This window comes from Anolis sagrei, chromosome 4 (genome assembly GCF_037176765.1).
Source record: "Anolis sagrei isolate rAnoSag1 chromosome 4, rAnoSag1.mat, whole genome shotgun sequence".
Taxonomy (NCBI): domain Eukaryota; kingdom Metazoa; phylum Chordata; class Lepidosauria; order Squamata; family Dactyloidae; genus Anolis; species Anolis sagrei.
In genome coordinates, this window is record NC_090024.1 from 32,074,837 (window position 1) to 32,089,538 (window position 14,702).

A 14,702-nucleotide genomic window follows, 5' to 3' on the forward strand; every position below is an offset into this window, starting at 1 on the left:
CAGAGCCCACAAAGCCAATTCACCCCCTTCTTTGGTTCACGTTCATCAGGAGAACAAATTTCTGTATTTAATATTTTTAAAAGGCTCTTAGGGGCTTCCTATGCCTGATTGTTAAACTTATATGGAAGCTGGGTGGAAATGGCCCCGCCAGTCGCTGATAATGCTGTCTACTTTAATATCTTCACCTTCCAGCAATATAGCTGTCAGCAGGAAGGACGGAAATGGCGAATTTTATTGGATTCTTTTTTACTATTTTTTTACACCATTTGACTCTGCTTGCACAAAGCCACATGCCAGCAGGGAACTTGTCAGGATTTCTCTCCTGTTATTTTTCACCTTGGCATCCAAGTTGAACAGAAGGCAAGGGTCTTGAATGTAAGGGTTTAATTGTTTTATATTTTTATAGTCATATTTTAATGCATTAACATTGTTTTGATTTGCATTGTGTCATATTTATTGCTGGCCAATTTAAGTCCCTATAGCCATAGAAAGGTGGGATAAAAATGAAGTACCATATATACTTGAATAGAAGCCAACCTGAATATAAATTGAGGCACCTAATCTTAGATTAGGATTGAGGTTCAAATCTGGGGAGAGCGCAGATGAGCTCCCTCTATCAGCTCCAGCTCTCCATGCAGGGACATGAGAGAAGCCTCCAACAAGGATGGTAAAAACATAAAAACATCTGGGAGTCCCCAGGGCAACGTCCTTGCAGATGACCAATTCTCTCACACCAGGAGCGACTTGCAGTTTCTCCGACATGACAACCCCCCCCCCCCCCATTTTACCACAGAAAACTGGGACTCGAGTATTAGTCAAGGGTGGGAAATGCAGCAGCTACTGGTAAAATTAAAAAAAGAGATACCAATAATATTACATTAATTGAGGCAACAGAAGGTTAAATGTTTTTGAATATATATATAAAATCGTAATTTAAGATAAGACTGTCCAACTCTGATTATTATTCTAATCTTCTTCAATGTAAATGTGCTTACGTATCCTTCCAATAATAGAGAGTAAAATAATAAATATAATAATAGAGCAAAACACTAATAATAGAGTAAAATAATAAATGTAATAATAACAATAATAGAGTAAAATAATGTAGTAATAACAATAATAAATACAGCAAAATAATAAATGAAATAACAACAACAATAATAAAATAATACATGTAATCATAATAATACATTTATTATGTATTTATAACAAAGTAAAATAATAAATAACCTTGACTCCAGTATAAGCCGAGGGGGACTTTTTTAGCCTAAAAAAAGGGCTGAAAAATTAGGCTTATACTTGAATATATACAGTAAATAAATAAACAGCTCTTGAAGTTAAAATTGAGAATATTCATTGGAATATTCTCCATTCTGTCCCCCCCCCCCCCCCCAATGTTATTTGTTTAATTTCTTGTCTAAAAAGCTCTTTGCCAGTTGGCTGAAAGTGAGGAGATAGGAACCAGCTCAGCATTCAGGAGAATTTCAGTCATTTCAGTATTTCTGTGGGTTGTTGTACTTTTTTCGGGCTATATGGCCATGTTCTAGAAGCATTCTCTCCTGATGTTTTGCCTGCATCTATGGCAAGTATCCTCAGAGGTTGTGAGGTCTGTTGGATTATTTGTATGTGTACAGTTGTCTCTCTGTTTCCATAGATTTTGCATCCATGGATTCAACCAACAATTGCTTTTAAATTCTTTTTAAATCTTTGATTTCGTCACTTTATATAAGGAGCACCATTTTACTACACCAATGTACATAATTTGACTTGATCATCTATAGATTTGGGTATCCATGGGGGATTCCGAAACCAAGCCCCAGATGATACTAAGGACCCACTCTATGTGTATATTCACTTATTTGTTTGTTTATTTCCCACCAGCATCTATGACCATCATTTCAGTGAAAGCTGTGGCAGCCATGATAACGCTTTCTGTGGAGGGGAACATGCAGTTGACTTACCTTATTTTTTACCTCATGCTCATTCTCATGGTAGTAACTTGTGTGTTTCAAATGAAGTAAGTTTTTTTTAAGAATGTGTGTGTGTGTGTGTATAAATATATATTCTCATGTCTTAACTTGTTTTCCCATCATCAGCTATAAACATTAATTTTTATTTAATTCTTAGGCTTATGCCTTAGAAATACAGCCAAATCTTGACAGGCCTTTGCCATATTCAGTGCTGCTTATTTCAGGAACAGATGCATGATTATAAGTTCACTTCTCAGTTTGATTTATGATCATGATGCTTTATTTCACTGTTAACTAGCCATGCAGGTTTTTCCTAAATGCACTTGCACATTTCAAGTCAGCTGAGCTTTATTGTCTTCCTGCTGCTTTCTTACTTTGACATTTACTATCGCTCATAGCCTTAGTGTTCATCACTAACACCCAGATCTACTTTTGCTGATCTCTCTCTCAATGCTCTGCATTCACAGAATGTAGCAAGACACACTTTTATTTCTTGACTTGATCTCCATAGAACAGATGAACACAGATGAAATCATTTTTGTTTGTTAAGTTATGAGAGTCTATGTATACAGCACAGCCCTTATATCCATGGGGCACCTCTTTCTGGACTTTGTGTCGATATGTGAAATCATAAATAACAGCAAACCCTATTTAAATGAAGGACTTCTGGCCCAATAATATAATAAGATTTTGCTGGAAAATACCTAGAGAGGACAGAAATGGATAAATGAAACTGCAGATACTGGAGTTGTGCTATATTAGAACTAAACATTCCCAACCCATTGCACTTTAAATATATTGAACTCCCATCCATTGATCATGCTGCCTGGAAAGTAATAGGTGCTATAGACACTGGTAGAAACTTCTCTAATGCAGTGAAATAGACTTAATGATCAAGGGTCTGGAGAACAAGCCCTATGAGGAGCAGCTTAAAGAGCTGGGCATGTTTAACCTGCAGAAAAGAAGGCTGAGAGGAGACATGATGGCCATGTATCAATATATAAGGGGAAGACACGGGGAAGAGGGAGAAAGCTTGTTTTCTACTGCCCTGGAGACTAGGATGTGGAACAATGGCTTCAAACTACAAGAAAGGAGATTCCACCTGAACACAAGGAAGAACTTCCTAATGGTGAGAGCTGTAGGGCAGTGGAACTCTCCTCCTCGGAGTGTGGTGGAGACTCCTTCTTTGGAGGCTTTTAAACAGAGGCTGGATGGCCATCTGTCGGGGATGCTTTGAATGCGATTTTCCTGCTTCTTGGCAGGGGGTTGGACTGGATGGCCCATGAGGTCTCTTCCAACTCTTTGATTCTATAACTCATTTTTATTGAACTCAAACATCTTTTTGAGACTGCTTCCTGGCTGGTTAACCTGGCTTTGATAGTTAGAGAGCACAATAATGTTTAAATTAAAACTAGATAGTACAGGGTAAGAGATAGTAATTTGCATATTATTAATATCCCATTTTCTCCCTCTAAAACAGAGAGTCAACACTGCTTAACATTAAAACCAATACAATGCAACCTAAAAATATACAAACATTAAAGTAGAATTAAATATTTATAGTATTTAAAAAAATAAACAGTTACAACCCTTTAAACTAATTAAAATATTCATAGCTAAAACCACAGCACCCCCTGACTTGATCTTAAAAACTTCTAGCTTTCTTGGTCACTGGCAGGGAGTTCCAGAACTCATTGAAATTATTATTCACGCTTTGGCCGAAGTACTTTTCTCTCTTTATCTGTGGTGTTTACCAAAAATGTGATACATCACGCAAACACCAACTATGAAAAATAGGATTTAATGAAAATGAACTTGAGCATCAGATTCTGAGCATCCAAAGTATGCTTCGTTATATAAGCTCACCAGTGGAACCACTCCTTTCCGCACAAAGAAGTAATGCTGAGAAATAGCATAAGTATTCAGGATACTCATGTGTATGAAGAGACAGATTATTGAGGAGTAATCATGGAGCCCCAGGTGGCTCAGCAGGTTAAACCACTGAGCTGCTGAACTTGCTGACCAAAAGATCAGCCGTTCAAATCTGGAGAGTGGGTGAGCCCCTGCTGTTAGCCCCAGCTTCTGCCAACCTAGCATTTTGAAAACTTGCAAATGTGAGTAGATCAATAGGTGCTGCTCTGGCGGGAAGGTAACGGCGCTCCATGCAGTCAAGCCGGCCACATGACTTAGGAGGTGTCTGTTGGCAACACCGGCTCTTCAGCTTAGAAATGGAGATGAGCACCACCACCCCCCTTAGTCGGACACAACTACACTTAATGTCAAGGGGAAACCTTTACCTTTAATCATGGGCAACAAGTTCAAACATCCAAAATGCTCTTTACAAGAGTGACCCCACTGCAATCACCCTTCTCAACACAAAACAAAACTATGGCGCAGGGTTGTTTTCAGGGATTTGGTTGGTAAGGAACAGAATATAGAGCTAGTGGATCTTGTGTTCTTAACTGCAACTTACCTAAAACCATCCTGTGTGTAGATAGTAATGACAAGTTTTGAACCAGGGACTTTGCCTCTTTTACTTTTAACTACTGGTCCAGCTCTTTCAATAATAGCTTGCAACCAAAGCTAACCCAAACCTCATTTACAGCAATTCATTTAATCCACCACACTTTTGCAACATCTCCATGCATTTGTGTTGGATTTCTTCAGGCTGACATTGGAACAAGTGGCCAAAAGTAATGAGGTGTTGCAGTGACTTTGAAATCCTGACTATCCATGAATATGTAGGATTTTATTTTATTTTTACAGTTCCATGGAGACTGCTCAACAGTTGATGAAATAGCCATGCAGTCACTCTTTAATGTCTAAAACAGACTAGGAGCTGGTCTTACACATATCGCGAGCCATTTCTAGTGTTCCTCTATTCAAACATTTTCAATATTTATATTTTTGGTCTCGAGTGTAAGGTCTTGATTTTTTGTCCTTTGTCTCCCACAGTTTTCAAGCTTTAGTGGTTTCTCCTCTCTGCTTCAGAACTTTGATAAAACTTTGAAATAACTATCCACATTCACCCCCAAATCAATAATGATATAATGTAACGCTCCAGTAATTTGCATCAGTTCTGTAAGGTCCAGACTTATTATCAGGAAAATGAAGGAATTTGTTTTTACTTTAGGTCAGATCATTTCTCCACCTAGCAGAGTATTTTCTGCTCTGACTGGCAGTAAACCCATACAGAGGATTTGTGTGTGAGGTTGAAAAACTTGATCTGATGAGTTTGTGATGGGGATGGAAAGAACACATGCACTTATTTGCTTTATGGGCAAAAATGAGTGCCAAAATCCTGTTGGGGATCCATGAATGCATACATAGTCAATCCTGTCCTGATCCCCGCAATCCCCACTTACCAGGCAACAGCCACTGTAATCAATGGAGGTGGGGGTCTGTTCCCCTGTTGGTTGTGAAGCAAGTGACTGACATTCCCACCTTCTGCTGTGAGCAATTTCTGGTGCAACAGACAGAATCAGGATCCTGGTCACAATTCCTTCTCATGATGGAGATTGCTTGCACAAAGGTGGGACCATCAGCTGACTGCATCCAAGGCACTAGGGAAGCAGACCCTCATTAATTGCAGCGGCTACTACCCAGGAATTTGGATTTGGAAGGTTATCATCGTCTGTATGTATTCTGTAAATTACAGATCATCGGCATGATCATGAATATGAAACTGGGACTGTGAATATGAAACAATTATGAGTTCATAATCGGGGGCACAGTGGGTTAAAACACTGAGCTGCTGAGCTTGTTGACCGAAAGGTCACAGGTTCGAATCCAGGAAGCGGCGTGAGCTTGCGCTGTCAGCCCCAGCTTCTGCCAACCAGCAGTTCAAAAACATGCAAATGTGAAGAGATCAATAGGTACCACCACGGCAGGAAGGTAACGGCACTCCATGCAGTCATGTCAGCTACATGACCTTGGAGGTGTCTACAGACAACGCCAGCTCTTCGGCATAGAAATGGAGATGAGCACCACACCGCTGAGCTGGACACGATTGGACTTAATGTCAGGGGAAAACCTTTACCTTTACTTTTACCTTTTTAACCCTTGGTTACACACTTGTAACTGCCCAATAGTTTCCAGATGAGTTTCCTGGTGCTTAGAAGAAAAGAAGGGTTTTGTGAGTTTTCCGGGCTGTATGGCCATGTTCCAGAAGCATTCTCTCCCGATGTTTCACCTGCATCTATGGCAGGCATCCTCAGAGTTTGTGAGGCTTGTTGGAAACTAGGAAAATGTGGTATATATAGCAGTGGAATGCAAACCAAAAATGTAAATGAACAAAATCTGGCTACCAGTATTAAAAAACTCCAAAATCATAACAGTATACAAAGAACAACACTCAAAAAACAGGGGTATTCTAGACAAGAAACAATGAGGCCAGCTAATCACCTCCCAACAAAGGATTCCCCCAGGCAGTAAGAAGCTTGTTAATGTTAATCAAGGTGGCCAATTGAAACATTCACACTTGCCTCAAACAGACAAGAGTTCTTTCCCCCATTTTTCCTAGTTTCTAACAGACCTCACAATCTCTGAGGATGCCTGTAATATATGCAGGTGAAACATCAGTAGAGAATGCTTCTGGAACATGGCCATACAGCCTGGAAAACTCACAACAACCCAGTGATTCTGGCCATGAAAGCCTTCGTCATTACAGGAATAATACTGTGGCAATCATTTTTCACAGTTTTTGTGTGGCATTGGCATATCCCAAACTGTTTCGGAATATCACTCTGAGCATAAATAAACCGTATTGTAGGGTCTTGCACCAAAAAACCTCAAAACACCTTGTTTCATTCTAGTTTTTTGTTCGTGTTTATGTTTTCTATGCAATCAAATTAAACAAACAAACTGCCATGTGCACTTTGGCATGGGTAAAAACTGCACAATGTGATTTCCGCCCACGACAGTTGTTGGCCTCAAACTGGTGACCTAGAGCAGTGTTTCTCAACCTGTGGGTCCCCAGATGTTTTGGCCTTCAACTTCCAGAAATGCTAATAGCTGGTAAGCTGGCTGGGATTTCTGGGAGTTGTAGGCCAAAACACCTGGTGACCCACAGGTTGAGAACCACTGATCTAGAGGATACCAGTTTGTGGAAGCTTCACTTAGGTTTTGCATACCTATTGACATGCCTGTAAAATGTATTTCCTATCTTCCCTTAGGTTCTTGGACCAAGCAATGAAGCTCTATGATGCTGGAGAAGTCATCCTAATCAACTATATGTTCTTCACTATTAGTGCTATCTTGGCAGGTCAGTGTATAAATCAAGTCTGAATGTCTTTCACCATGAAAACACCTATGATGAGGCAATCCAAAACCATTTAAAACAAATCCATTAATGAGACAAAATATAAAAGTCTTTAGAATAACACACCATTAAAATCCCTTGCAGTCAATTCCTAAAACTCTGTGGGAATATAAAAGTTTCCATTGGACAGAAAAAAAGCAAAGAGGAAGCTTTCCTAGCTTCTCTAAGAGAAAAGTTTCAGACCCTGGGAGAAGTCAGTGAAAAGACATTATCCTATGTTCAAATGTTACTATGAAGGAGGTGGCACCAAGAGAAAGCCTGCAAAGAGTACGGCTAAAGCCTTCTTTCTCCTCCTTTAACTTGCTCAAGCAGTGAGAACGCAAGTAGACTTACCGAAATGAGTTGAGGTCTCAGTTGCTTCCAAAAGTCTAAATGACATTGTTATTCTCAGCTTGAGTAGACCCACAGAATCAACAGAAAATGAATAAGTCCTAATTCATTGTGTATACTGTAGTGTGTTGTTGTGTGCCTTCAAGTCATTTCCAAGTTTTGGCAGACCTATCATGGGATTTTCTTGGCAATATTTGTTTAGATTTGTTTGGCAATGTAATATGTGAGTTAATAAACTAAATTTTTCATTTTGTCATAATTAACAAAGAGAGTGTGACATGTCCAAAGTCACCAGTGGATTTTCATGGACTCAAATCCTAGCCCGCAAAATCATAGCCCAAGGTTGAAATAACTACACCACACTCGCTGTTCTACTCCAGTTAGGACTAAATACAATTGTTATAAAATAGAATTGTGCTGAATTCAATTGATACTCTAATAGACTAATAGTTGTATTTAGGTCCCTTATTGGGGAAAGAAAAAGAAAATAGGTGAGAACTTTTTAAAAGGGAGAAGACAAATAAACTGCTCTTCCACAAGAAATTGGAGAGGAGAATTATAAAGGGCAGATGACCAGAGATTTATGAAGGACAGGTAACATGGAATACTGTTTTGTCTCATCAAAATAGTATCTTCCAAGTGTATTGCTACTGGTCATTCCTCTGAGGACACTGTGTCAATGGGGTTAGAGCAATTCGACTATGGATTATGCTGCCTTTGAGTCTGATAGAGTCTAGCCTGGAGGTTATTAAGCAGAGGTTGGCTGGCCATTTGTCAGGAGGGCTTGGATAGTGTGTTTCTGAATAGTGTTGGTCTGCATAGCCTTCGGAGAGCCCACCTAAACATTAGGAAGAATTTCCTGACAGTCAGAGCTGTTTGGCAATGGAATATGCTGCCTTGGAGTCAGGTTGAGTTTCCTTCTCTGGAGAATATTAAGCAAAGACTGGATAGCCGCCTGTCAGGAGGACTTGGATGGTGTATTCTTCAATGGGGTTGGACTGCATGGCCTTCCAGCGCTCTGATTATTGATGACCAGAGATTTATGAAGGACAAGCCATATGGAATACAGTTTTGTCTCATCAAAATGGTATCTTCCAAGTGAATGGCTACTAGTCATTCCTCTGAGGACACTGTGTCAATGGGGACAAAATATCTCTTCGTGGGTCAGGGCTCCTGAAACTGCAGTGGCTGACCGCTACTGAAACTCCTAAACTGTCCCTAAGGAGAAGCACTTCTGTGTTGCTGGATGTAGTGCCCAGAGATTTCTCGCAGGATTCCCCAAGGACACTCTGAAATACATGCTGCCTCTCAAAATGATGAACATTGCCCTGAAGGTTGGAAAAATTACCAAGCTGGCTGCAGGATTTGAGCATGTGTCCAAAACAGTAACTTTCCCAAGCTCAGCATTCCCCTTGTGTAATATATAAAAGCACACAGTGGAGCCAAAGCTAAGCCCTTTTAAGTCTCATTGATTGCAGTGGTAGGGAGAGAGAAAAGGTTGTGCTTAACTGCCCCATTGAAACCAACAGGATTTAAAAGTGGTTAACCAGGTCCTCCGTGGGGACAAAATCTAATGTCATCAAAATGTAGTTTTCTCAGGGTTGACATTTCCCATCTATGCTGTTTTACGGGTTTATTACAGGTACTTGCATTGACATACAATGAATGGTTTTCCCATGCACTCTCTGGCTTCTCATTCTCTCTTACCTGCTAAAGTAATTTCAGCAATGACGAAGCAAGCCCCTAAGATAGCAACCAGCTGTGCCTTGTAGATGAATGCATATTTTGTTTCAGCAGGCTGTATGTACCAGGTGAAAAAGAAGGAATTAGAATGAATCCAAAGCCCATTTTAAGCTATTAAGATTTTATCCTGGGTGAGAACTTTTGAACCAGATACAATCAAAAGGAGACTCCAATTCCCTCAAATTGTATGCTGTGCTAAGAAGAAGCGAGCAAAGTGGGACCAATATGCTGCATTTTGCAGTGAGCCAAAAAGTTATTGTTACTATAACTTTTATTACCCCTTTAACACACACAAGGGGCTGCTCTGTCATTGTTTTTTTCAGGAGATCTGCATACAAAAATTCCATTAGTTTATGTCAATTACTTATTCGAAGCTCACCAAAGCTTAAAAAAATATGGATTGGTTCAGCAGCTGGGTTAAAATAGCCCTATGCTGTATGATCCAGAGGAAAGAGTGACCTAAAACAGCTGTAATGATGTAACTAAACAGAGCATTTGATTTTGTGCGCTGCTGTGCCAACTCCTAAATATCCTCACTCATACTGAATTTGACCTGGATAAAGTCCTATTAAAAGCCGAAGTAAAGAAACTTAGCCCATGCATGCCAGGTTTGCAAATGCAAAACTGGTATCATTATTAATTATTGGCCACGGAAAGTGCTCCTCTGCAAATCAATTAGCCTTAGGAAGCATTCCCAGTCTGCTGGCATATGTGCTTGCCAGCTACATGCAATTACTGGGCATTCAGTAAAAATGGAATAACAAGCTGGAAGCTGCAGAAACAAGCATATGCTCTTATCCACGGTCATTATCATGGCCCAGCCACTTCAGGATTAGTGTCAGTATGGTTATTCCGGATCTTAAGCTTAGCACTCCATTTCTTTAAGACTGGGTGACAAATCAGCATGAAATTTAGTAATGGCAATTCACACATCAGCCTTCAATCCAGATGTCCCTAACCTGATGCCCATCAGATATTTGGCACCAAAAGTATCTTCCATTGGTCATGCCGGCTAGGGAATATTGGTAGTTGTATTCTGGAATATCCCAAATCAAGGAAGAGGCCTGTTTCAGGCAATGTAATATGCGAGTTAATAAACTAAAGTTTTCATTTTGTCAAAATTGATCCAAGGAGGCTGAGACTGATGGAAGCTCTTGTTCTGGCATATTGTCCCCCTTTTCCTTCTTCCAAGGTTCACATGCCATCATCCTTATCAACAACAACAAATCAACAATATGTATATTTAAAGACATTGCCATGTTAGTCTATAATAAAGAACTCTTGCAGCACCTTAAAGATTAACTAAAAAGAAGGAAGATGGTGGTTGCGGTTTCGTGAATGACTGAGGCTAAAGGCTGTTTATGTGCTGAGATAAGCATCTAATACAGTGGTTCTCAACCTGTGGGTCCCCAGGTGTTTTGGCCTACAACTACCAGAAATCCCAGCCAGTTTACCAGCTGTTAGGATTTCTGGGAGTTGAAGGCTGACACATCTGAAACCCACAGGTTTGAGAACCACTGACACAGTAATCATTTGTAAATCTATGCCCTTCCCTTTCAAGTGATAAGAGTATAATTCATGGGTGGCTGGTGTTTGCAAAAATATAGCAATTTCAAATGATGTCCGTGCTTTTTAAACACCCTGTAGAATGTGTTCAGTTCTTGGCAAATTTTTGGGGTTAATAATATTTGGGGTTTTGTCTTAATCCAGGGGGCATATTTTATCAGGAATTTGCAGACACAGGCTTGCTGAATGGTTTCATGTTTTTCTTTGGGTAAGTATGACCACTGGAAAACTATTTGCAGTACGTGTTCAATCTGTTGATGTTATTGCTTGTGTTTGAAAGTATGTTACAATATTTGAAAGTACAGTATGTCTCATCTAGGAGGGTACAAGTTTTGTTACAATAAGTTGTAGCAGGACCAAGTGTGTGTGTGTATTGAAGAAAAAACCTTATGATGGTAATCATTATGTGCAGCTGGTAATGTAGGTCAACCAGCAAGCTTGGGGCACACCTGATGGGGTATAACTATGGGTTTTTTAGAATAGAGTGGGGTGGTAGAGAGCTTTTTCTCTGAGGAGGTCTATGCTCAAAGGCTCTGCTCCAGGGAGCAGGTTGGAGAGAAGTTGTTATGCTGCTCTAAAGGAGGCTATGGTGGAATAGTTGTTTACTCAAGGTTTATGTTTTGCTCTCTCATTTGACTTAAGATGAAGATGCCTTATTTTGTGTTACTTACAAAGACTATGTAAGTTTCTTGCACTGTTTGTTTTTTGTATGCAACATTGCAAGTTTGTTTTTCATCTCTGCTATTAAGAGTAAATATTTTTTCTGTTCATTTTCCTCTGGTCTGTGAGTCTTTTGCATTTGGGCTTGGGACATTGGCTAGAATCTGCTTGCTGCGCAACAAGTTTGTGTTGTGCTGCTCTGGAGGCTAGGACATAATGGAGAAATAGATTCAAATTGCAGGGAAAGAGATTCTACCTAAACATGAGGAAGAACTTGCTAATAGGAAGATGTTTTCAGCAGTGCTATCTCGGAGTGCGGTGGAGTCTCCTGCTCGAAAAGTTTTTAAGCAAAGGGGGATGGCCATCTGTCAGGGGTGCTTTGGTTCTGTGTTCATGGATTGCAAAGTATTGGATTCTCTGACCCTTGTGGTTTCTTCCCATCCTATGATTCTGGGTTTCAAGATTTTTAAAGAAGATATCTTGTGTAAATTCTGGAGAATTATTTATTTATTTATTTATTTATTTATTTGCTTTATTTTTATACCGCATTTTTCAGCCTAAATCGGCGACTCAATGCGGTTTTTGGCTGAGGATTTTAATGGATTGAAATCTGAGGATTTTAATGGATTGAAGCTTAGCATGTGGACTGGGCATGCTTGGTTAGGGTTACGGTTTAACATTCCCAATTATTTTTCCAATGGAAGAAATCTTTGGATTTTTTCCCTGTTTTTCTCATCAGGAGCGACTTGAGAAACTGAAAGTCATTTCTGGTGTGAGAGAATTGGCCATCTGCAAGGACATTTTCTAGGGGACACTTGGATGTTTGATGTTTTACCATCCTTGTGGGAGGCTTCTCTCATGTCCCTGCTGGAACTGACAGAGGGAACTCAACCCAGTCTCCCTGGATTCGAACCGCTGACCTCTTGGTCAGCAGTCCTGCCAGCACAAGAGTTTAACCCATTACACCACCACAATGTATCTTTGTGACAGCCTGATTAAAAGTTTGGAATGTTGTTGGGAAGGCTATGATTTATTAGGGTGAGAGTTATGGGTTATGCCAAAGGATTTACTGTCTTCCCTTCTATCTGAACATCAATGGGCTGTGGGAGAAGTTGCATCACAGTCTTGCACAGGTTGGAAAAGTTACTTTTTGGGATTCTAGAAATTCCCCAGTGAGCATAACCATGATAATCCAAAATGCCATGGCCACATGGCTCAAATATCCAAACATTACTAGATTCAAAATCATTAATACAATGTCAGGAGGGGATCCTAAGAGATTGAGTCTATTCTATCTGGTCTCTTTCTTCAAAAGTCTGTTTCTAATACAAGGGATGCTGATACATGTTTTCATTATTTTGACAATGCTTCTGCAGGTGTTTTTTGTCATTTGTCGGCGTATTTATACTCACCAGGAATCGAGACAAGGAATGTTTGACAAGCTTTTATATTGACCATGGACACATTCCTGGTAAGTTCCAATGGTGGAACTATTTTGCCTGTCATCCTTAGTCATGCAACTGAAAACCATCCATTAATGGAAAAGCTGAAAAGAAAAACCACATCACAAGCCTCTTCCCATCATTTTTAATGAAAATTGATTTTCACTTAATTTATTTTCCTATTTCCACTTGATTTTTGAAAGAAATCATCTTGAATTAGTTCCATCCTGTTGTCACAATCTATCATAGAAAAACAAAGCGATCCTTGTGGTGAGAAATCTTTTGGGGGAGAAAACAATTAAATCTGTTAGTTTGGATTCGTCATATTTGCTCTAAGCATTTTTTATATTACTTTTCCTTTTAATCCCACAGGGAAGAAGATGGAGCAGAAAATACAACCAGATTCAAATGGCTTATCCTACGGCTCTTTATGTAATGAAAGTAACCCTGTGAAGACTCAAAGCTAAGAGAAAAGAGCATCTTAAATTCCAGTTAACAAGAAAAACCTTCCATTTATTTGCTTTAGATTCAACACCACCCTTTTATCACACATGTTCATTATGTGTCAAGCTATTTTATTCTGACAGCTCTTATGGCAATGTAATCCTCTTTGGGGATCCCCTGACTATCACAAATATGTTGCAACCAAAGCCAGCTATTGTACTTCGGGGAAGGGGAGCAAGCTGTCATTAAACGGACTTGGGTGTTTCCCTTGTGCAATGGCCCTTTTTGTGATTGCTTTCTTTTCTCTAGCCAAATGTGTGGAGATACAGATACAGCTGGGTCACATGCCGACTGCTTTCTGCAAACAGTCTCACTGGTTAATTACAATACAATATGGTGCAGAGTTATCCCTGATGCCATAGACTTAAAAGTGGTTCTGTTAAATCAAATGAGATAAGTTGGCCATGCATACTGTAAAAACTAATGCTTATGGCATACACACCCAACTATTTATCAGAGCTGACAACTGTTGGATGTTGCATCGACAGTGTCAGAACTTGAAGAAGTGATTTTTCCAAGTTCCAGATAGTGTATGAATAACCCCACATGTATTTGGATTGTAAGTCTAGTTGTGGAAATTCACCCTCAGCCATTCATCATAATGACTTCTAAGTATTTGCCTGCAATAGGCCTTGAAAGGGTTGGAAATCTTCAGCCGCTGTAGTTGACTCCAGCCCCTATCATTCCTCACCACTGACTGTGTTGGCCCTCTCCATAAAGAGAAGAAGATGGGGCAGAAGCTTTCCCTCCATCTATGTTTCAGATACTAACTAAGATACAAACTGTTTGTTATGCATTTATGATCGGCCAGCAGAATTCTTGTAATAAGTAATCTTTTTCATCTGTGATCCATTTTCAGCATATTTATTATATATGAGTGTTAACGTATTTGTGGACATGCTGAGCTACTCAGAATAAACGTGCTGTTCCCTAGGGCCATGGTGGTTTTGTGTGAGAGTCTATGGGCTTGTCTACACCAGCCCTGTAACCCAAAGTGGACCACAAATCAAACCCGGATTTCCAGGACTTTTCTTCTTTAATGTGAACTGAGCTCACCTCCTTCTCTCTGGCCATGCTGACACCTTTACTGATATCAGCAAGGGAACCTGGCAAAGGCCATTAGCTCTCCAGAGTATTTTGACCAGTTGCTGTGGCAACAGAGACAGG

The 14,702-nt window shown here is 39.8% G+C and overlaps 1 protein-coding gene across 1 annotated transcript in view; it reads left to right on the top strand.

Annotated features, from left to right (window-relative positions):
• NIPAL2 (NIPA like domain containing 2) overlaps positions 1–14,470 on the top strand; it is a 50,255-nt gene extending 35,785 nt beyond the window's left edge. Inside the window, exons 7-11 of the mRNA XM_060775649.2 lie at positions 1,882–2,017; positions 7,145–7,233; positions 11,074–11,137; positions 12,966–13,060; positions 13,404–14,470. Of these exons, the coding sequence (XP_060631632.2) occupies positions 1,882–2,017; positions 7,145–7,233; positions 11,074–11,137; positions 12,966–13,060; positions 13,404–13,498 (479 nt within the window). The 3' untranslated portion in view covers positions 13,499–14,470. The remainder of the gene's footprint in view (positions 1–1,881; positions 2,018–7,144; positions 7,234–11,073; positions 11,138–12,965; positions 13,061–13,403) is intronic.
• The last annotated feature ends 232 nt before the right edge of the window (positions 14,471–14,702 follow it).